This window comes from Rutilus rutilus (assembly GCF_951802725.1).
Source record: "Rutilus rutilus genome assembly, chromosome: 15".
In the NCBI taxonomy this organism is placed as follows: Eukaryota; Metazoa; Chordata; class Actinopteri; order Cypriniformes; family Leuciscidae; genus Rutilus; species Rutilus rutilus.
The window spans coordinates 36,310,183-36,334,878 of NC_140220.1; the positions used below are offsets into that span (position 1 = coordinate 36,310,183).

Below are 24,696 nucleotides of genomic sequence, written 5' to 3' on the forward strand. Positions count from 1 at the left end.
ACATTCTTTTTATAGGCTTCCCTATAAGGTATCACCCAATTCATGGTATCATTTGAAAGCTTAGAATCTAAACTTTACAAAGAATACCATTGCTTTACTTTTTATGATACATATCAAATTAAATATTAGCTTAAATATGCATTGGTCCCAGACAAAAATTTCCGCTTTGATTGCGAAGAAACATTTCTACAAATATTTATTTTATTATATATTTCACAAAACAGTCAAGTCATATATCACAAGAAAGCTCTCATTCCCTTTCGTGGTCACTCCGAGTTACGTCGGATGACGACGATTGGGGTTTCGCTTAGAAGCCTATCACCTTCGAGTATATAAAACGAGCCAATGGCAATGAAATGCCATGGGTCTGCGGAATTTGCATAGCGTAACTCCGCCCGCCGCAGGGGGTATATAAGGAAGTACGCTGCACAATGCAGACATGCTTTCGCTTCGGAGCCGAGAACTTCTCCACTCCTGCAAGCCAAAGATTCTGAGTTAGTCTTCTCTTACCTTCGAGACGAGCGAACTCTCCGGTGTTGGTGTGACGGCGATTTCAGCGAGTGTTCACTACCCTGCTGATCTGGTCAGTGATCTGACAGATAGTGTGTCTCTCCCTGTTCGCTTCAGCATCCGCGGAGTTTTTCCTCTCACAAAAAGAGCATTGCACGTGGCACGTCTTTTTAAAGATGCCTCGCCCGTGCACTTCTGGTTGCGGTCGCGACATATTTTTCTCTGATGGGCACGATCTCTGCTTAGCGTGTTTGGGCGTTGATCACGCTAAAGCAGCGTTCGTGGATGACTCATGTTCCCACTGCGGGAACATGACCATCTCTATGCTGCGGTCGAGACTCAATGAGCTCCCTAGAGCGAGAGTCCCCCTACCCACACCCCGATCTACTGGTCCCGAGAGGGCTAGTACTTCGGCTGGTGGCCGGGGTGACCTGAGGGTGACTGTGTGGGACATACCGCCGACACGTCCACGGTCCACACACCCCTCTCCAGCATCAGCACCCGCGAGTGTTCAAACTGAGACCGCTGGTCCCTCTTCGGAGCCCCAGCGCATCTCGTTTGGAGCTCCAGAGGAAGATACGATGTCGATCGCTGCATCACAAGGTGGGGGCGAGTCCTCGGGAAGTGAGGATTCGGCTGTGTTGCCGCCCTCGGGCGCGCCAGCATTGCCCGAGTCTGATCCCGAGCTGACCGCCATGCTTTCCCGGGCAGCCGCGGCCATTGGTATTGAGTGGTCCCCGCCACCTGATCCAGTGCGCTCGCGGCTGGATGATTGGTTTTTGGGAGCGGCCGCTGACACTCGTCGCCGCCCAACCCCAATACCATTCTTCCCGGAAGTGCATGAGGAAGTCACGCGGTCCTGGAAGGCTCCCATGTCTTCCCGCGATCGTTCGTCGGCTTTCTCCGCCTTTCCTCCCCTCGATAGAGCTGATGCTTGTGGGTACACTGGGATTCCCACGGTTGAACGTTCTGTCGCGATGCAGCTGTGTCCGGCAAGCCCTTCATCACGTGGTGATCCAAAGCACCCATCCAAAGCCTGTAGATTTTCGTCATCCATGGTGGCGAAGTCTTACAGAGCGGCGGGACAGGCAGCTGCTTCTCTGCATGCCATGGCCATCTTGCAGGTCTACCAGGCCAAGATGCTCCGTGACATGCACGAGGGTAGGACAGACCCAGGGCTCTTTGATGAGCTGCGCGCCGCCACTGACCTCGCTCTCCGGGCGACGAAAGTGACCGCGCGCTCCCTGGGTTTGGTGATGTCCACAGCTGTGGTCCAGGAGAGACATCTCTGGCTGAACCTGGCTGATATGCGTGAGCCCGAGCGGACTCGTCTGCTTGACGCTCCCATATCCCAGGCCGGCCTTTTCGGCGGTGCGGTCGAGGATTTTGCCCAAAAGTTCTCGACTGCCCAGAAGCAGACTGAGGCGATCAAGCACATTCTGCCCCGACGCGCTGCTGCTGCTCAGCCGCCGGTACAGAATCCTCAGCCTGCTCGCCGCCGAGGGCGCCCTCCCACGGCTCCCGCCCCTCCCGCACGGCCCCAGCAGCAGCCTTCACCGGCGCTGCGTCGCGGAGGAGGCCGTAGGAAGGCGCCACAGCCCTCTCCAGCCCCGCGGCCCGCTAAACGCCAGGCTAAGCGGCGCTCCTGAGACGGGCAGCTCAGGATTGGCTTTCTTTTCTCTACAGGAGGTGGTAGCAGGGCCACTCCTTCCCCCGGTGGAGGGCCGGGGGAGAATCTTTTGTTCTCCACTCCCCGCTGCTCGTCCCATGACGGGCAGCACCCTAATGTGGTTAAAGAAAGAATCGAAATCCCCAATCCTGAGCCTACAGAGCCAGAGGGCCGCAGTGCGCGCCACCCTCGGGTCCCGCCACTGCCGCCCTCCTCTGTCCCAGAGGTGTGGGATGACAGCACGCGCCGCCCACGGGCCACGCTCCTCTCATCCCCCTCTGTCGCCAGACCCCTGCCAGAGCACGCCCCCGTGGGACGCGCGCCCTCCCCTGGCCTCCTCTGGCAGGACGCGGTTAATGACCGTGCCCCCGCACAGGGCCGCTATGCCACCCCCGCCGGTGCCGGTCATTCCGCCTCGCTGCCCCACCGACGGTACGTCTGTGGTTCGTATGACCCCGCTGGTGCACTTTCTGGAGGCCTGGCTAGAGCTTCCCAGACTGTCCCGCTGGGTCGCGAGAACCATCAGGCTCGGCTACGCGATTCAGTTCGCGAGATCTCCTCCCCGCTTCAGGGGAGTCCGCTTCACTATGGTCGGTGGCAATGCCCCTGTCATGAGAGCGGAGGTCGTCACCCTGCTGGCGAAGGGTGCGATCGAGATTGTCCCTCCAGCCGAAATGAAGTCCGGCTTCTACAGCCCTTACTTCATTGTACCCAAGAAGTCCGGTGGGTTACGGCCAATCCTCGACCTGCGCGTCTTGAACCGCTCCCTTCACAGGCTGCCATTCAAGATGCTCACGGCCAAACACATCCTCCAGTGTGTGCGGCCGCAGGATTGGTTTGCAGCGATCGACCTGAAGGACGCCTACTTCCATGTCTCCATTTTACCTCGACACAGACCGTTTCTACGGTTTGCTTTCGAGGGGCAGGCATACCAGTACGCGGTTCTCCCTTTCGGGCTAGCCCTGTCCCCTCGCGTCTTTACGAAGGTCGTCGAGGCAGCCCTTGTTCCCCTCCGGGAACACGGGGTTCGCATCCTGAACTATCTCGACGACTGGCTGATCCTAGCTCACTCTCGAGACCAGGTTTGCGAACACAGGGACCTAGTGCTCCGGCACCTAGTCCGTCTGGGCCTTCGGGTCAACTGGGAGAAGAGCAAACTCTGCCCCGTGCAGAGGATCTCTTTTCTCGGTATGGAGATCGACTCGGTCGCCATGTGCGCGCAGCTTACGAGCGAGCGCGCGCAGTCACTGCTGACTTGTCTTCGTCAGTTCGAGGGCAAGAGTGCGGTTCCACTGAAACTTTTTCAGAGGCTCCTGGGGCATATGGCATCCGCAGCCGCAGTAACGCCGCTGGGATTGCTTCATATGAGACCGCTTCAGCTTTGGCTTCGCGATCGAGTCCCGAGGTGGGCATGGCAACACGGCACGCTCCAAGTCCCAGTGACTCCAGCCTGCCGTCAGACCTTCACCCCGTGGGCGAACCTCAGTTTTCTACGGGCCGGAGTGCCCTTAGAACGAGTTTCCCGGCATGTTGTTGTATCAACAGATGCCTCCAACACGGGCTGGGGCGCCATGTGCAATGGTCATGCTGCCGCGGGCTCCTGGACAGGACCCCAGCGCCTTTGGCATGTCAATTGCCTCGAGTTGCTGGCTGTACGTCTCGCCCTGCACCGCTTCCATGCGCTGCTCAGGGGTCAGCACGTACTAGTCCGATCAGACAATACCGCAACAGTAGCGTACATCAACCATCAAGGTGGTCTACGCTCCCGCCGTATGTCGCAACTCGCTCGCCACCTCCTCATATGGAGTCAGAAGCATCTGAGGTCGCTTCGAGCCATTTATATCCCGGGACACCTGAACCAGGCGGCCGACGAGCTGTCTCGAGTTCGGCCTCTCGCTGGAGAATGGCGACTCCATCCCCGGACGGTTCAGCTGATTTGGGATCAGTTCGGCGACGCACAGGTGGACCTGTTTGCCTCCCACGACTCGTCCCATTGCGACCTGTTTTATTCCCTGACCGAGGGCACGCTCGGCACGGATGCACTGGCGCACAGCTGGCCGCAGGGCCTACGCAAGTATGCGTTTCCCCCAGTGAGCCTTCTTGCGCAGACCTTGCGCAAGATCAGGGAGGACGAGGAGCAGGTCATTTTGGTTGCCCCGTATTGGCCCAACCGGACCTGGTTCTCCGAACTAGTACTCCTCGCGACAGCACCTCCCTGGCCAATTCCTCTGAGGAAGGACCTCCTTTCTCAGGGACGGGGCACCTTATGGCACCCTCGTCCCGATCTTTGGAACCTCCACGTGTGGCTCCTGGACGGGACGAGGCAGGTTTGAGTACCCTACCACCTGCGGTGGTGGCTACCATCACTTCCGCTAGAGCATCGTCCACGAGACATGCCTATGCGTTGAAGTGGAACCTCTTCGTCAACTGGTGTTCTTCTAAACATCAAGAACCCACGAAATGCCCGATCAGTGTCGTGCTTTCCTTCCTGCAAGAAGGGTTGGAGCGAAGGCTGTCTCCCTCCACCCTGAAAGTGTATGTTGCCGCCGTTGCCGCACATCACGAAGCAGTTGATGGTAAGTCTCTGGGAAAGCACGACCTGATCGTCAGGTTCCTGAGGGGAGCGAGGAGACTAAATCCTCCTCGTCCTCCCCTCGTTCCCTCTTGGGACCTCTCAGTGGTTCTAACTGCCCTGCAGAGTGCTCCCTTTGAGCCTTTGCAATCAGTGGAGCTTAAGTTCCTGTCAATGAAGACAGCGCTCCTGGTTGCATTGGCCTCCATCAAGAGGGTAGGGGACCTGCAGGCATTTTCGGTTGACGAAGCGTGCCTGGAATTCGGGCCGGCTGACTCTCACGTGATCCTGAGACCCCGGCTTGGATATGTGCCCAAGGTTCCTACCACACCCTTTCGAGACCAGGTAGTGAACCTGCAAGCGCTGCCCTTGGAGGAGGCAGACCCAGCCTTGGCACTGCTCTGTCCAGTACGCGCCCTCCGTGCTTACGTAGACAGAACGCAGTGTTTCAGGACCTCAGACCAGCTCTTTGTCTGTCATGGTGGGAAGCTGAAGGGAAAGGCTCTCTCAAAGCAAAGGTTATCTCACTGGATAGTGGATACCATTGCTTTGGCATACCAGCAGCAAGGTCGTCCGTGCCCCCTTGGTGTGAAAGCCCACTCCACACGTAGTGTGGCTTCCTCTTGGGCTCTAGCGCATGGCGCCTCGCTAACAGACATTTGTAGAGCTGCAGGCTGGGCGACACCCAACACATTCGCGAGATTCTATAATCTCCGCGTAGAGCCAGTTTCTTCTCATGTACTCGCTTCAACCAGCCGGTGCTAGATTCTGCTCAGGTGTCTTCGCTTGCTCGCCATTCCTCTCCACGGACGGGATACGTGCGATTTTCTTCTCAGGTGAGTCTGATAAGATCTGAGTTTCCTCCAGCACTGGTGACGTCAACGCCTGAGTTATGCCAATCTGCCATAACGCAGCTTTTGCGCTTGACTAGGTGCCTCCATGTGCATGGTTCCCCCTCTGGGCGACCCCCACATGTGTATTCCACTGTAAGTCTCCTTGTGAGCATGTGTCTTTCCCTTGGCAAGCCACCTTGCCACCCCTGGGGTTTAAAATTCCACCTGCGGCTGGACACCCCAGTGATTCTCCATATGCTTCCCTCTGGGTCATATGTGTATTCTAAGTCCCCCCCTCAATGGCTGGGCATGATTGCATATTTCTCTCTGGAGATATGCTTCCCAGTGTACCTTGGTATCCCTGTGTTAAGTAGGACTCCTTCGTTCGTGCTAGCTCACAACAGGGAGCTCAGACTTACGCAGGGCACTGGAAGACAGCCGAGGTGGCGTGATTAGACTGGAACCCCAATCGTCGTCATCCGACGTAACTCGGAGTGACCACGAAAGGGAACGTCTCGGTTACGGATGTAACCCTCGTTCCCTGAGTGGGAACGGAGACGTTACGTCTTCCTGCCACTTCCGCTGTACCGCTGAAAAACGCCTGGGGCCAGTCTCGGCTCCTCAGCGAAGGCATGTCTGCATTGTGCAGCGTACTTCCTTATATACCCCCTGCGGCGGGCGGAGTTACGCTATGCAAATTCCGCAGACCCATGGCATTTCATTGCCATTGGCTCGTTTTATATACTCGAAGGTGATAGGCTTCTAAGCGAAACCCCAATCGTCGTCATCCGACGTAACGTCTCCGTTCCCACTCAGGGAACGAGGGTTACATCCGTAACCGAGACGTTCTAAGGAATTTGGCGATGTTATTTCATTGTGAGAAAAACATAGATCGAAATATCTTCAAAAGAATTGCACAGTGAAATAGAATCAAAGTATCACATTCCAGCTCCGATGACGGCTTCACTCAGCCACAAATTCTATATCACCTTTTAGCTTAGGATGTTATCTTTCAATTGAGACCATTTCCACGTTTCTGTGAGCTTTCTTAAAAACCTTTTCGAATGAACTGAGAGGAGACGCGCTCTGAGCGCATTTCTACTGAATCTCCAAGCCATCTATACAGGACGCGAGCCTTACTTGTGCTACTGATTTGTCATACAGATCTAACCGGATCTAAGCTCACGTCACACATCAGGCAGACCTTTCACAAAAGGAGATTCTGACTGTGAGAGCGCGAGAGCTCTGTTTACTGAAGTCTCTGCGAGTTTGCGTGTGTTATTATAGTTTATGAACTGTTTTGATTTCTATAATTGCATCTAGAAAGATAAAAGCATCAATGGCATTGATAAAACCGATCTTTGGAAGTGAAACTGAAGCTAAATGGACGATTTTGAGAAGAGTGCGCTGTAGCGTTTATACGCCTGTATAAATATAATTAATTATTATACATAACGAAGTATGATCAATAATTAATAATTTAATTATTTTCAGAATTTACTGTAGCAGAGTCAATAGTATGATCATTTTATCAGTTCATCCAATGAACAGAAAGCATAAACAATTATTAACTCTAGGAAATATAGTATCTTCCTGGCCAAGAAAGAATAATCCCCCGCTAACAGTAAATTAAGAAATAAATCAAGGGTAAAAGCATAGGTAACTTAGATCGAAGTTCAAGACAATAAATTCGTAAGCACATAACACAAGTAATCTCTTTTCAAATACAAACAATACTTTATTGATTATATACAACCCCTGGCAAAAAGTATGGGATCACCCCTCTCAGATGATGTTCATTCAAATGTTTAATTGTGTAGAAAAAAAAAACAAGCACATATGCCACAAAACAATTTTCACTGAACAATCCAAACTTCTGGCTGTATAAAACACTTTAAAAAAATAAATTAAAAAAATAACTATAGTCAATTACAACTGTTTTTACAGATCACACAGAGGAAAAAAATATGGAATCACACAAATCTGAGGAAAATTATATGGAATCACCTAATAAAAACACTACTAGTACTTTGTTGCACCACCTCTGGCTTTTATAACAGCTTGAATTCTCTGAGGCATGGATTTAACTAATGACAAACAGTATACTTCATCAATCTGTCTCCAGCTTTGTCTTATTGCAGTTGCCAGATCAGCTTTGCAGGTTGGAGCCTTGTCGTGGACCATTTTCTTTAATTTCCACCACAGATTTTCAATTGGATTGATGTCCGGACTATTTGCAGGCCATGCCATTGACATTATATGTCTTTCCTGTAGGAATGTTTTCACAGATTTTGCCCTATGGCACGGTGCATTATCATCCTGAAAAATGATGCTACCATCACCAAACATCCTTTCAATTGATGGAATAAGAAAAGTGTCCAAAATCTCAACATAAACTTGTGCATTTATAGAAGATGTAATGACTGTCATCTCTCCCATACCTTTACCTGACATACAACCCCATATCATTAATGATTGTGGAAATTTGCATGTTTTCTTCAGGCAGTTGTCTTTATAAATTTCATTGGAACGGCACCAAACAAAAGTTCCAGCATCATCACCCTGCCCAATGCAGATTCGTGATTCATCACTGAATATAACTCATCCAGTCATCCACAGTCCAAGATTGTCTTTCTTTAGCCCACTGAAACCTTGTTTTTTTCTGTTTAGATGTTAATGATGGTTTTCGTTTGGCTTTTCTGTATGTAAATCCCATTTCTTTTAGGCGATTTCTTACAGTCCGGTCACAGACATTGACTCCACTTTCTGCCCATTTGTTCCTCATTTGTTTTGTTGTGCATTTTCTGTTTTCAAGGCATATTGCTTTAAGTTTTCTGTCTTGACACTTTGATGTCTTTCTTGGTCTACCAGTACGCTTCCCTTTTAAAACCTTTCCATTTGATTTGTACTTGGTCCAGATTTTAAACACAGCTGACTGGGAACAACCAACATCTTTTGCAACATTCCGTGAAGATTTACCTTCTTCGAGAAGTTTGATAATCCTCTCCTTTGTTTCAACTGACATCTCTCGTGTTGGAGCCATGAGTTATGTCAATCATCTTGGTTCAACAAATCACTAATGTGTGCAAGCACTCTTTTTTAACTGCAGACTAATTAGCAGTTGTAATCAGATACAGGTGTTTGTTTTAGAAATGCAAAGTGCATGGTGATTCCATATAATTTTCCTCAGATTTGTGTGATTCCATATTTTTTTCCTCTGTGTGATCTGTAAAAACAGTTGTAATTGACTATAGTTTTTTTTTTTTTTTTTTTTTAGTGTTTTATACAGCCAGAAGTTTGGATTGTTCAGTGAAAATTGTTTTGTGGCATATATGTGCTTGTTTTTTTTTCTACACAATTAAACATTTGAATGAACATCTTCTGAGAGGGGTGATTCCATACTTTTTGCCAGGGGTTGTACTAACACATAAAACTAATATCTAACACAAACACACGCATACACACACATTCATACAAGTTGCAGCAAGAAAGAGAGTGAGAAAGAAAGAGTTTGGAAAGAATGAGTTTAAGAGTGAGATGATGAAATCTCAAGATTCTATGCACTTAGAAGACATAACCTGAACGAACTATCAAGCATTAATTCAACCCTTCTATCGTTTTAGGCAGGTTATTAAATTTATATCAATGCACCAGTTCAGTTTAAGAGTCTGGAGGTACTTGTGTCTTTGCTTTTGCGTTCCTTTTGGGAATTCCTTTGGTCAGCGTCAAAGGGGTTTGTTCGTTGGCTAGGGTCTCCTCGTGACTGGGTAGATGTCTGTGGTGTGGATGGCGGATGGTTGAAAAGTCTTTGAAGTTGAAACTTAAACTTAACTTAAAACCGAGACTTTCAATTGGAAAAGAATAACACAAAGAAAGAAAGAAAATGAGATGCGGAAAGGAGCTAGATGACAGGAAATTAATCTAACCCATCTGATCTTAATTTGGGTTGGTCTGCTTGTCTGTTAACGTTACATGGTTACTATAACCATCGTCTGCCGTCTCCGTCTTTGTCCTGCCCCACCCTTCGAACGCTTAGAACTCTTAGAACTCTTTGAACGAACCATTAACTAAGGCTCTGCGCTGGTTTTTAAAGGTTTATTAAAACAAAAAGAGGATTGTTCCTCCTACAAAGGGGAGTTCTGACTGCTGCTTTGTTTGCAAAGTCATAAATCATGTCTTCCCTGGGGGTGTAGGGAAGACACCCCCAGGGACGAATATACTGGGGGTGTTCCCAGTATATTCGTTTTATGTTTCATGCGCTACTTCAAACTTTACCGGATCTGTGACAGCATTTATTCCACTGTAGCAGGCGCTGGACTGAGCCCTGTTTCCCTGGAGGCTTATTTCATGCTGGATTACTAATTCCGGCCAGGAGGCCTACTACGCATATTGACTGGTACCTAAACGTGGAATTATTTCACTCACCTGCTTGGATTGCTTGGCTTGTATTGCTTTGCCAAACTGACGGCAGCTGCCGCGCCTCCCCTTTTCCCTGTTTTGCTTTATGTGAGCCCTCTCAGGAGTGATCCACTAACACTGTTCGTTGGTAAGTCTCTGCTTGCTTTGTAAGAGAGTTTTTGCCTATCTGAACTGTTGTCGCTACTCGAAAAATTTGGCCACCTCAGTTGCTTGTCCCTTAGAGTGCAAAGTGGTTTCCCTGTTGGCTAACGTGTTAAAGGGATACTCCACCCCTCTGGGGTCTGAGCTGTTTTCTGGGCCCTTTGAGGTGTTCTGACATGCTCTGACATTTGTGGTTATTTCTGTTACTTGTGACATTTTCATGGCTAAAGTCTAATTACACTGTATTCAGCACAAACTCTGCTACAATAATATATCAGCAGCATGTGTGTAAAAGTTTGTAGTTTTGAGATAATGACATTTATGCGTGGTTTGTGAAAATACGAAAAAAAAATTCTCACTGAAATAAGGTCATGAAACCCATACTGATTATTTCTTCACAAGACTTTTGAAAATTGTATGACGTAGCCTAGAATATTTGCTCTAAAACTATGTGAAAATCACCCTGACTGCTCATTCAGATAAGACAATATATTGATTTAAATTTTTTACGACGTGTTTTGTGTGATAAAGCTTTATACGGGAGGGGCGGATCACCTCATTAATATGTAAGCTTTTCACACCTGAGAAAGACAAAGACACTCCCTAAATGGCCCTATTAGGAGCTTATCAGGGCCCATCATTCTGACCAACCTTACACAAAGAATGAGGAGATTTAAAAAAGAATGGCTTTTAGATTGTTTGGATTTATTTACAACACAACATAATCCAAAGATACACAACAAATGACAAAAAAGCACTCATTGAAAACAATGATCCAAAGAAAGAGACCTTTGTGCCATTCCTAAAAACATTGTACATACCTTTCATTTCCAAGGTGTTTGATTTTCACTTTACCATGTTCATGTACAGAGACTCATGTGAATGTTGAAGTAAGCAGGACTCAGTGGCATCTGGGCCCTGAAAGAAAAAAAAGTGAACATACTGATATCAAGAGAAAGGCCTGCACGATTTTGGGAATACATTTTAGATTTTTCTGGTTAAAATTGCTTTTTAAAATTCACAGAATACACACACACACACACAAATGTTTCCAACAATATATAATATAATGAACACCAGGTTTGTTGTGCCTTGTAGGTATAGGCTATGCGCAGTGCTGCATAAAATAATAACAATAACCTATAGCAGCCTATAAATCTTCCAAAAGATTTCAGTAACAACTAAGCTAGAGAAAAATATATTGATTATCATGTTACTTCAAATGTTTCCATTCGTTATGATGATATGAAATGAGATAATAGTAAAAACATGAAGCCGTTTGGTGCGAAACGCGATCGCGATCCAAAATATGATACATTCAAATGCGATCGCGCTCAAATATAAAACATTATGGTTACCATATACATATCTACGTTTGAGCAGATATCCACAAACACAGTAACAGTAAACACGGGTCTAAATATTATAATATTCACCATATATCTAGCAACAGTTCAACTGCAATGTGAAATTTATGCAACAATAACAAACTAATATGTAAGAATTTCTTACCTTACATCTTTCTTGTCTTCAAATCGCGTTCTTCTTCTTCTGGGGTAAATCCAATGTAAGCTCACGGCACGTCTTTCAAACTCGACGAAAAGCAGAGACTGATGAAGTGTTTTGTTTTTGAGGTAATGAGCGCGTTCGCGTTCCATGTGGAGATTTGCATGTGAATATCTTTTGCGCGAGTGGGCGTGGTCAAATTAAAAATAATTAGGAAGCGTTTTGAGAAACTGGACATCTTGTTGGTTTTATACAAATTACTTAAACAGAGAATATTTGTTTTCAGTTTGAATCCGATCATTTAAAAGTACACACTTAAATGTTTATAAAGGTATATGGCTAATAAATGTGTGACAAGTATTCGCTGAGTTTTGTTTCAGTTTATAGACGTGCTCAAGAAATAAAAGTTCACCGCGATGGAGAGGCAGAACGCACACCCTGTTTATTTTCTTTATTTTACAAAAACACAATGTTTTGATTTGATTGTAAGTGGACACATACAAAAGTAGAAATATCACAGATTCTTTTTTTATATTTATTTTTTCTGTATGACCATAAATGACGGAGTAATTTAAGTTTAAAGTGCTACAATGTGAAGAAAATCCAGCAAAACGCGGGTGCGCGTTTGTCGACCTCAGAGGGTTAAAATGAAAATTCTGTCATCATATACTCACCCTCATGTTGTTTCAAACCTGTATGAGTTTCTTTCTTCTGCTGAACAGAAAGGAAGATATTTAGAAGAATGTCAGTAACCAGGAAAAAAATATACTATGGAAGTCAATGAGACCAGATACTGTCTGGTTACTGATATTATTCTAAATATCTTCCTTTTTGTTCAGCAGAAGAAATAAATTCATATAGGTTTGAAACAACATGAGGGTGAGAATATGATGACAGAATTTTAATTTTTAAGTGGAGTATCCCTTTAAGTTTACAGAGGCTGAGTCTGAGTGCATGGCTATTTGCTGTTGTGTTTGGTACACTTGTTTGGACTGAGCTGGATGGTGTTTTACTCATACCCCTTCCTAATGCATGTAACAATCGTGACGCTCCTCTGGTTTCTTGTCTATGGGCCAGAATACTTACGCTACGGAGAGCCTATTTATTCGCACGGGCTCCTCTATGACTCTGGCATGGCATTAAGATGCTCGTCAACCTATCTCCACTGCCTCAGGAACAAAGTCTACAAAATTCCAGATGTTCTCCATGCACACCAGCATCTTGGTCTGCTGCGTCACCCCAAATATTTACACAGCTCCGGTCGGAAGTTTGCTCACTACCACCACTCTAACAATATCGATTCAATGTGGAGTTTGTCTCGTAGAGAGACGTGGCCTGTTGCGGGGTGACCTGCCGACGTTGAGAACTTACACTCCATAAAGCTGATAAAAGCCTCCTTGGACTATCCTGCCTCTAGAAATGTGCAGTTTGGTTTGCTTAATGTGCGGTCTCTTAACAAAAAAGCACCTTTTATCAATGATGTCATTACTGATGCTGGTATTGATTTATTTTGTTTAACTGAAACTTGGCAGATACCAAATGATTTTATTACATTGAATGAAGCTACTCCTCCTGGTTATGAGTGCTAAGCCACGTTTAACTGGCCGGGGAGGTGGCCTTGCTGTGGTCTTCCGCTCCAGCTATAGGGTTGTATCAGTGCCCGTGCAGGATTATTCATCATTTGAATGTCTAGATTTGAAATTCACTGGTGGGTTACCGCTCCTGTTATTACTTGTTTATCGGCCTCCAAAAATGTCTTCTGTTTTTATTAAGGAATTTTCTGAGTTACTCTCATCTTTTAGTCCTATGTACTCATCCATCCTGGTGCTTGGCGATTTCAATATACATGTAGATTCTGGAAACTGTAATTTTGCTGAACAATTTCTGAATCTGTTAGACTGTTTTGACCTCACTCAGCATGTTGATTTTCCTATCCACTCAAAAAGCCATATATTAGACCTTGTCTGCACCGCCGGCATCATGCCAACTAAGGTGTGTCCTAAAGATCTTTCTGTGTCTGACCATAGAGCCATTATGTTCAATCTTGCTGTTCCTGAGCCTGCCCATCGCCAACGTGCCTCTCGCTCCATCACATATAGGAACACAAAGAACATTACTACAGCTGCTCTGTTAGACACTCTAAATTCGAAATCCATCATAGAGTCATTGGATGTTTGTATTGATGACTTAGTCCTGCTGTACAACACACATCTTGTTGACTCTCTCAATCTTCTTGCACCCCTGAAGACACGCCTAGTCTCCTTCACTCACTCTGCCCCATGGTTCACACCTGAGCTTCATAAAATGAAGGCGACTGGACGTCAGCTAGAGCGACTTAGTCGGAAGACTGGCCTAACTGTCCATGCCCTGGCATACAGTGATCATGTCCCCACTTACAAAGAGTCTCTCAATCAGGCTAAGACCATGTACTACACCATCATCATTGACAGAGGTTTTAACAATCCAAGAGCCCTCTTCTCCACTATTAATAAGTTAACCCAACCTACTAAACCTTTCCCACTTACCCCATCCACTAAACTCTGTTGTGAATTCCTTGAATTCTTCCACAGCAAAATTAGCTTGATCTACAAACAGCTTCAGACAACCCAGACCTTCAAGATGATGCCCCCCCCTCCCCCTGTGCAACACTAAACAGATCCTTTTCTGCCTTTTCACCTGCTGATGAACAGGATGTATTTGACCTTGTCAGTAAGTCTAGGCCTACCACCTGCCTCCTTGACCCTATGCCCACCCCACTGGTCAAGGTCTGCCTACCTGCCCTCTGCCCCAAATGTCATGGCTTTTGGGAAAAGTTTCAGTCTGGTTTCAGGGCCATGCACAGTACTGAGACTGCCCTGGTTTAGGTAGTCAACAACCTACTGTTAGCTGCTGACTCGGGCCATGTTAGTATTCTCATTCTCCTCGACCTCACAGCTGCCTTTGACACTGTTTGCCATAACCACCTACTTTCTCGATTGGAGACCTTGCTTGGTATCACTGGTGTTCCACTGTCCTGGTTTAAATCATACCTCACTGACAGACAACAGTTTGTTTCAATTGGGAATTTCAGATCTCCAAATTCACCCCTCTCACATGGTGTCCCCCAGGGTTCTGTCTTAGGCCCCCTGCTGTTCATAATCTACATCCTTCCCCTTGGCCAGATAATATAACATTTTGGTCTCAATTACCATTGGTATGCAGATGACACTCAGATTTACATTCACACCAAGCCCGCTCACAAATTATCATTATCCAATCTGGTTAGCTGCTTAAATGCCATTAAAAACAGGATGACTCAAAATGTTCTCAAACTCAATCAAGATAAGACAGAAGCTATTCTTATTTCCACCCCTAACATTCTAAAAAAACTTGAACATCTGCAGCTATCTATCCCTGGCTATTTCACTACAACTTCTGCTGAAGTTAGAAATCTGGGCGTAATCTTTGATCCTACTCTTTCTTTTGAGTCACATATTAAAAATATCACCAGAACATCTTTCTTCCATCTCAAAGGCATCTCCAAACTCCGCCCCTCCTTCAACTCATCTGCAGCAGAAACACTTACACATGCATTTATTACATCAAGGCTTGACTACTGCAATGCTCTACTTCACGGCATTCCGGAAAAAAACTTAAATAGGCTGCAGTATGTCCAAAATTCTGCTGCAAGGCTACTCACCCGCACCAGGCCCTGGGATCATATTACTCCTATTCTCCAGCAGTTGCATTGGCTTCCTGTCCACTACCGCATTCATTACAAAATCCTTCTCCTTGTTTATAAAGCCCTACATAATTTGGCCCCATCCTACCTATCAGATCTCCTCACCCCATACCTGAAATCCCGCACCCTTCGCTCTACTGATACATGTCTCTAAGCAGTCCCCACATCTTGGCTTCGCTCCATAGGGCCTTCAGTGTGGCAGGTCCTAAACTGTGGAATGCCCTGCCGCTTGAGATGCACCAAAGCACAAGTATATGTAGGCCCCTGATTTTGATTTACACTGTCTTTTTTATTTTATTTTGTTTTATTTTATCTTCCCTGTTTTTATGTCTTTTTCCCTACACTTGGTTTTGTATGCCCTTTGAGGGTGTTTATGTTTCCTCTGCATCTTGGCATTTTATGTACCTTGTATGTAATCTATGTCCCAATCTGATTGTACTGTCCGTACTATCAGTGAATTCAATCATGGTTGTAGCTGCATTGTGTTTTAGTAGTTCTTTGTATTTCCTTGACTATACCAATTTGTACAGTGTCCTTGGGTACCTTAAAAGGCGCTTTTCTAAATAAAATTTATTATTATTATTATTATTATATTAAATGTCTGTTTGAGGCCTCTGTGAAAGTTTTAAAGCAGTCTTTTAGTGCCGCTTTCAGAGCGGTCACGCCCATAACGGAGAACTGTCACGTCTGTAACATTGTTTTTTCCTCATAAATGCGAACACGAAAAATAAAATAAAATTAATATTTCATCCGGTGGGTAGTATTACTTTTGGTTTGCGCAGTGTAATTCACAGAATTACAAAAAAATATTTTGCCACCTAAAAGTTAAATATTTTTTTGTTATGTCATGCATAATATGCATTGTTATGCATGTGTATTTCCCTCATATTAAATATAAAACGCATGTGTAGACTGATATTTTTCTAATGTCTGGACTCCTTTACTAAGGGAGTATGGATATATAAACCGATGTTTCAATACATTGGTATTAAATGCATTTTCTGAGAATTTATATTTCAAGTTTTGACTCCAAATGTCACGTCCATAATGCTGGAATTGCCCAATAGTAATTTCAAGATGTAGTAGCATTGAATCTGGATGGGAAGGATAACTCCTCGACAGGTTCGTGGATCTGAGTGTCGCGATTTCGGTTTCATATTGCATATCGTTACAGCCCTAATAGGTATGTTTAAATGTGTGAAAGGACTTACATTTTTGCAGTCCTGTAACGATCCTGAAATGTCCTCCATGGTCCAAACTGAACAGAGACAGAAATGTACACACAAACGAATAATGTTCAATGAACTCATAACGCATGTCTTATGAAATAGTTTCACTGTTGTGTAAAATAGAAACAGCAGGACCAAGTTTTGAGGAAAGATGATTGAATTCTGTATTTGAACAACAAAGGTGTTACAGCATACAGCAAATTCTGAAATCATTTCACCTTCCTGGAACTAGAGTAAAATAATACCGCATATCAAAGGAAAACATAAAATTCGGTTGTATTTATTAGGTTTTAATGACTATATCTATATTTTTTTTAAAGTCAGCATAGATTTCACACTGCTCAATGCGTGAGGACTCGCGCTCTTCAGAAACAACCACAGAATATGACAGAGCATGTTTTTTTAAAGCGAGACACATGGTGAAATAAGTAATTCAATAAAAATACAAAGTGAGTCTTTATTTTCTCTGCCATTTCTTATGTAATCAGCCTAGTTTCTTTACATTAGCAATGTATTTACATAAGCAAATTCACTTACTGGATAATTGGACTTTATATGCTGTGTATGGACATAGATAATGAGTTAACTACCCCACATACTTGAGTATCTGCAGTGAGCAGTTTGGATCCTTCAATTTGTCAGAGAGCAGCCTGACTCCTGAATCTCCTGGGTGATTGTAGCTCAGATCCAGCTCTCTCAAGTGTGAGGGATTTGAACTCAGAGCTGAAGACACAAAACCACAGCCTTCCCTTGTCACCATACAGCCAGATAACCTACAGAGAGAATAGGTTTGAAACATCTTGACAGCCACTGTCCATTTACTTTTTAATATATATTTAAAGGTGTTATATACAACTTTGTGTATATATATATGTATGTGTATATATATATATATATATATATATATATATATATATATATATATATATATATATATATATACTGTTTTATGGTGTGTATTTCTAGACACCTTTAACCTTATTTTGATTATTTTCAGGTTAGGTAAAGTAAGTCAGATCTGTTCTAAATCATAAGCATTTGAATATTCATACTCCCAATCCATGGGTCAGAAGACTTCTTCGTGGTCTGTTCAGTTCTCTTTTTTAGAAATCAAAGACTTTTGGCAGGCGTGCTTAAGTATAGTTTTATTATTTACAGGTTAACTAGTTTACATATAAAGTACTAATATATAATTAACAAGACAAAACAACATCAAAAGTAAATCGTTTATAAATGTTGTCTGTCAGAGGCTTCAATTGCATGGCATCTAACACCAGAGAGGCCATTTCTAAGAATCAGCGTCTGCATTCATCTTCTCCTTTCAGCCTTTTCATCTGAATTCTTGAGGTTGTCATCTTTGGAAATCCCCTCATCCCCTCATTTTCAACGCTTGCATCTTGGAACCTATTTCAAGGTTTGCGTTCTCGAGCCACCAGTCAACGTTGTTGTGCAGATGAGCGGGCCGGAGTGCGTTAGGTGTTTTCTGTTAGAACGGTGTCGTGTAAGCGGCCCCAAAGTTAATAACTAATGATCTTTGCAACGGAAGGGAATCAATCAAAGCTAACTTTAGCTGGACAATAACATTATTCTACAGCTGTTGTAAAGCCAAAACAATCTCTGTTACTTTAATTTCCTATTATCACTGTAAAGCTGCTTTGAAACAATCTATATTGTTAAAAGCACTATATAAATTAAGGTGACTTGACCTGTCTATATAAAGCCTTTCGCCTCTTCATCCTTCTTCAGACTTTTTCTTCTTTGTTGCATTCTGCGCCTCGTCCGCAACACATCAATGCAACATAATGCTTGCATTTTTCTTCTTTCTTTAGCAAAGCTCTTTCTAATACATGTTTTGTTCCTCACTATGCTTTTTAATAAATGCTTAAAACATGGTGGTATGGTTTTCTTTATAAACTACTTTCTCAGTAAACCATTTTACAATAACAAGTGTTTTTCTTTATAAACCGTTTTCTTAATAAAAAAGTTACAATGACTCTTGTGGAGTTTTTCTTCATAAACCACTTTCTTAATAAACAAGTTTCAAGTGTGGTTCATTACAATACAGAAGTGTTCTACAGACAAAAAGGCATACTTGTAACAGGAAAATTGCATATTTACTGTAATATATATATACTGCATATATACTGTATGATCACGCTCTTCTTCATGCAAATGCTTTTAAACCATTTGAGCATGACAAGACAAAAGAGAACACACTGCCTGTGAATGTCCTGTTTATGTGACACACACAGGACACACAGAAAGACACGTACCAGTATCGTGCGTGCGCACAGACAGCACACCAGAATCGAGTTCTCTTTCACGCTTGAATGAACAATAACGTTTTGCCAAGTATCCTTATAAGAGCAGTCTTAAATGGGTTAAATAAAGTCTTAAATGAAAGTAAAGAGTTGTGAGAGAATGAGATGCTTGTGAGATCTGAGTCATGTGCAGCAGCTGCTGGTCTTAAAGCCACTAATTCTGTCTGTCAGTAAAGTTAATAAAAAAACAAAGATAACCGAGAAAATTACCCACTGCTCTTGACTAAAGAACTTTTGTAGCTTTAATAAGGATTAGTCTATATTTATTTATATTTATAGCCTATATATTTATAATTTATGCAGTGCAGACTGTTTGATAACTTCATTCAATTTCTGTATATTTCCTACCTGTTGGACAGGGCAAAGGTAAATATGAGAAGTAAATCATCAGAGAACCGTGAACTTCATTTTATTTTTATTTCTTTTTCTTTTTTTTTATTGACCTAACTTATCAACTTAAAATATAAGTAAATATATTAGGACAAAGAGGTTCAGCTGACAAAAAAGTTGGGGAATCCCTGCATTGGATGTAAATATGAAATTACATGAATTTGTACAATTTAATGTGTTTGAAAGACAAAAGTCGCATTGCAATATATAATCTTGTGGCTCGGTTCTCCTGTTTGCCAAGGCAGGGCGTAGATTACGGGTCTTCTCTGCAATAAAGATTCTGTGGCTCGGATCTCGCATTTGCAGAAGCAGTGCATAGACAACTGGTCTACTCTGCAATAAAGAATCGATGTGTAAGTGTGATACTGTTTGAGTGTGAGGCATGCAGTCAGCTCCTGAGGGTGCTGGCTGTGTTCATTGAGAAATTAATCTCGATGTGCACAGCCGTCACACTCAGTCTCTAGAACTGGCAGTTTGGCATCGAGATGTCGTCCTTGGCCACATTCAAGCTTGAGGTTGAGACTCAACACAAGGAAGAGCTTGTTGACACCCTCCCAATGGACTAAGTTCCTGGGGGCGGGGTGGGACTCCACTACGATGCAGGCACAAATGTCTCCTGCACGTATCTAGTCCATCCTGGCCATAGTGGCCAGAATAAAGCTAGGCTGCGCCATCACTGTAAAACAGTTTCAGAGAAAGTTGGGGCTCATGGTAGCTGCGTCCAACATGATACCTTTGGCCTGCTGCACATGAAGGCCCTACAGTGGTGGCTGAAAACCAAGGGGATTTTCCCGAGGGGAAATCTGTTCCGTATGATCAGGGTTACACGCAGATGCCTTCATTCCCTGTCCATATGGAAGAAACCTTGGTTCCTGTCCCAAGGCCCAGAGTGGGGAGGGCCATGTTGCCGGAAAACTACTTCAACGGACACATCCCTCACTGGCTGGGGCGTGGTCATGGACGGTCGCTTTTCGGGAGGTCTGTGGCAGGACCGGCACCATTCTTGGCATATAAATTGCCTGGAAATGCTGGCGGTCTTCAGGGCTCTGAGGAGCTTCCTCCCAGACCTCACGGGTCACTACGTTATGACACGGTCAAATAATGTGACGGTGGTCTCCTACTTGATTCATCAGGGGGGTTTGAGATTGCACCCTCTATCCAGACAGGTGCATCAGATCCTCCTGTGGTCTCAGAGGAAATTGATATCTCTCAGAGCACATCTCAGGAGACCAGAATCAGAGAGCAGGCATCCTGTCGAGGCAGGGGCTGAGGCACAAGGAATGGAGACTTCACAACGAGATGGTGAAGTCGATATGCGAGAGGTTTGGCCCAGTGGAAGTGGATTTGTTCGTATCTCAAGGGACGTCCCACTGTCCACTGTCCACTGTGGTTTTTCTCTCACCCATCCAGCCACATTGGGGTTGGATGTCATGGTACATATGTGGCCGAGGCTACGCCTGTACACTTTTCCCCCGATCGCTATGCTCCCAGGAGTTCTGGAGAGGGTCCGTTGAGACGGGATCAGAATGTGTTTCCACTTGGTGTAGAGTGTGAGGTGGATCCAGTTAACTGCCCGGTTGGCTTCAGTGCTGGAGTTCCTCCAAGATCGCTTCTCGGCTGGTCTTACCCCGTCCACACTCAAGGTGTACGTGGCTGCCATTGTGACATTCCATGCTCCTCTGGGTGATGGGGCTTAGAGGATGAGACCTGCAGCTCGGACCTGTCAGTGGTTCTCGAAGGGCTGGTCGAGGCCCCCTTCGAACCTCTAGAGTCGGCTGAGGCCAAGATCCTTTCCTTCAAGGTAGCTTTTTTATTAGCCATTACTTCTCTGAGAAGAGTAGGAGATCTTCAGGCGCTCTCTACTGTATATCGCATGGGTGTCTGGAGTTTGCTCTAGGCGATATTAAGGCTATCTTACATCCCAGGCAGGCTATGTACCTAAAGTGCCATCTAATGTGGCACGGCCTATGGTTCTGCAGGCTTCTCATCCTACACCTCACGTGACTGCGGATGAAGAAAGACTTAACCCTCTGGGGTCTGAGCTGTTTTTTGGGCCCTGGAGGTGTTCTGACATGCTCTGACATTTGTGGTTATTTCTGTTACTTGTGACATTTTAATGGCTAAAGTCTGATTACACTGTAATTCAGCACAAACTCCGCTACAATAATATATCAGCAGCATGTGTGTAAAAGTTTGTAGTTTTGAGATAATGACATTTATGCGTGGTTTGTGAAAATACAAAAAAAAATTCTCACTGAAATAAGGTCATGAAACCCATACTGATTATTTCTTCACAAGACTTTTGAAAATTGCATGACGTAGCCTAGAATATTTGCTCTAAAACTATGTGAAAATCACCCTGACTGCTCATTCAGATAAGACAATATATTGATTTAAAATTTTTACGACGTGTTTTGTGTGATAAAGCTTTATGCGGGAGGGGCGGATCACCTCATTAATATGTAAGGATTTTCACACCTGAGAAAGACAAAGACACTCCCTAAATGGCCCTATTAGGAGCTTATCAGGCCCTGTCATTCTGACCAACCTTGCACAAAGAATGAGGAGATTTAAAAAAGAATGGCTTTTAGATTGTTTGGATTTATTTACAACACAACATAATCCAAAGATACACAACAAATGACAAAAAAAACACTAATTGAAAACAATGATCCAAAGAAAGAGATCTTTGTGCCATTCCTAAAAACATTGTACATACCTTTCATTTCCAAGGTGTTTGATTTTCACTTTACCATGTTCATGTACAGAGACTCATGTCAATGTTGAAGTCAGCAGGACTCAGTGGCATCTGGGCCCTGAAAGAAAAAAAAAGTGAACATACTGATATCAAGAGAAAGGCCTGCACGATTTTGGGAATACATTTTTAGATTTTTCTGGTTAAAATTGCTTTTTAAAATTCACAGAATACACACACACACACACACACACAAATGTTTCCAACAATATATAATATAATGAACACCAGGTTTGTTGTGCCTTGTAGGCATAGGCTATGCGCAGTGCTGCATAAAATAATAACAATAACCTATTACAGCCTATAAATCTTCCAAAAGATTTCAGTAACAACTAAGCTAGAGAAAAATATATTGATTATCATGTTACTTCAAATGTTTCCATTCGTTATGATGATATGAAATGAGATAATAGTAAAAACATGAAGCCGTTTGGTGCGTTTTGCTTTTCGTGATCGCGATCCAAAATATGATACATTCAAACGCGATCGCGCTCAAATATAAAACATTATGGTTACCATATACATATCTACGTTTGAGCAGATATCCACAAACACAGTAAGTAAACACGGGTCTAAATATTATAATATTCACCATATATCTAGCAACAGTTCAACTGCAATGTGAAATTTATGCAACAATAACAAACTAATATGTAAGAATTTCTTACCTTACATCTTTCTTGTCTTCAAATCGCGTTCTTCTTCTTCTGGGGTAAAGCCAATGTAAGCTCACGGCACGTCTTTCAAACTCGACGAAAAGCAGAGACTGATGAAGTGTTTTGTTTTTGAGGTAATGAGCGCGTTCGCGTTCCATGTGAATATCTTTTGCGCGAGTAGGCGTGGTCAAATTAAAAATAATTAGCAAGCATTTGAGAAGCTGGACATCTTGTTGGTTTTATACAAATTACTTAAACAGAGAATATTTGTTTTCAGTTTGAATCCGATCATTTAAAAGTACACACTTAAATGTTTATAAAGGTATATGGCTCATAAATGTGTGACAAGTATTCGCTGAGTTTTGTTTCAGTTTATAGACGTGCTCAAGAAAAAAAAGTTCACCGCGACGGAGAGGCAGAACGCACACCCTGTTTATTTTCTTTATTTTACAAAAGCACAATGTTTTGATTTGATTGTAAGTGGACACATACAAAAGTAGAAATATCACAGATTCTTTTTTTATATTTCTTTTTTCTGTATGACCATAAATGACGGAGTAATTTAAGTTTAAAGTGCTACAATGTGAAGAAAATCCAGCAAAACGTGGAGGCGCGTTTTTCGACCTCAGAGGGTTAATTTGCTCTGCCCTGTCAGAAATCTCAAGATTTATGTCCAGAGGTTTTCTTCATGGCGGAAGTCAGATCAGTTGCTGGTGTGTTTCGGGTAGACCAAGCCCCTCTTGGTCTACCCGAAACACACCAGCAACTGATCTGAGCTTCCGGCATCCAAACAGACCATCAACAACTGGATTGTTCAGGCTATATCTATGGCCTATCAGGTGCGCAGTTTGCCTTCACCTTTAGCCATAAGGGCTCATTCAACCAGAGGCATGGCATCCTCTAGAGTCCTCCTTTCAGGGGCCACGATCCAAGAAGAGTGCGATGCAGCAGGCAGTGGTGTGCAGTAACGAATTACAAATACTCAGGTTACTGTAATTAAGTAGTTTTTTTCAGAAATTGTTCTTTTTTGAGTAGTTTAAATTTTGTGTAATTTTAGAGTACATTTTAAGTGACGTATCGGTACTTTTACTCCACTATTTTCCTTCTGTTTGTGGTCGTTACTCATTACATGCTTGTTTAAAAAAAAAATGTTTTATCCATCAACGTGATTGGATTGAGTAATCGGTCTCGTGACTGTCGTCAAATCAAATTAAGCATTGAAAACTTTAACCGCTAGCGCATTCTTCAAGCATCAATTCAGTTGAGATATCAGCGTCTTCCTCTAATATGCTAAGTTACATTTCTGCTTACTATGATATTTATATAGGCAATAATATATTATATATTCAGTGATTGGCGTGGAGAGATCGCATATAAGGGATGGGGAGACCTCATTCATGGAGAGAGACACGCAGAGATCTGTGGGCTGAGAGCGAGAGTGCGGAAAGCACAAGGACACGATCGCTGTTACATTGGACTTTGGACTTGACTGTGTGCATGACTTTTTGTTGTTGTTGTTTTTTCATTTATAAATAAATACGCCCACAGCTCCGCAAGCCAACGCTGTCCTCTTCCTTCTGTGAATTTGAATTTTGTTACAGTCATCAATAGAAAACTAACTGTGGTCTGATTACGAGTATTTTAACATGTAATATAATCTAATTAAAAGTACTTAATTTCTGGAATCTGATTACTTAATACAGATAACAAATAATCAGTTACTACCCAGCAGTGTATGTAAATAAATACATATAGTGGTTGAAAGTCATGCATAGCACCTTTAAAAAGCAGCTTGGACAAAATTATTTTGAGTTGCACAGAAGAAAATTAAGTCATTCAGGTCTTGAAAAACATGAGGGTGAGTAAATTACACATTGCTTAATTTCTTTAATTAAATTCATGTCAAAGTATTACCAATCAGTTCAGTTCAACAAAGCTACTCATTTAAAGTCATGATTATTAAAACTAGTCCAA

The 24,696-nt window shown here is 43.6% G+C and overlaps 1 protein-coding gene across 6 annotated transcripts in view; it reads right to left on the bottom strand.

The window, feature by feature from the left end:
- The window catches only part of LOC311304819 (protein NLRC3-like), a 64,701-nt gene that overhangs the window by 7,515 nt on the left and 32,490 nt on the right, over positions 1-24,696 (bottom strand). For 5 of the 6 annotated variants that reach the window (XM_084432094.1, XM_084432096.1, XM_084432099.1 and 2 more), the window contains 2 exons: positions 17,200-17,373; positions 16,583-16,629 (listed from right to left, as the gene is read on the bottom strand). In XM_084432094.1, coding sequence (XP_084288220.1) covers positions 16,583-16,629; positions 17,200-17,373 — 221 coding nt within the window. The remainder of the gene's footprint in view (positions 1-16,582; positions 16,630-17,199; positions 17,374-24,696) is intronic. The other variant, XM_084432098.1, reaches the window with a different exon arrangement.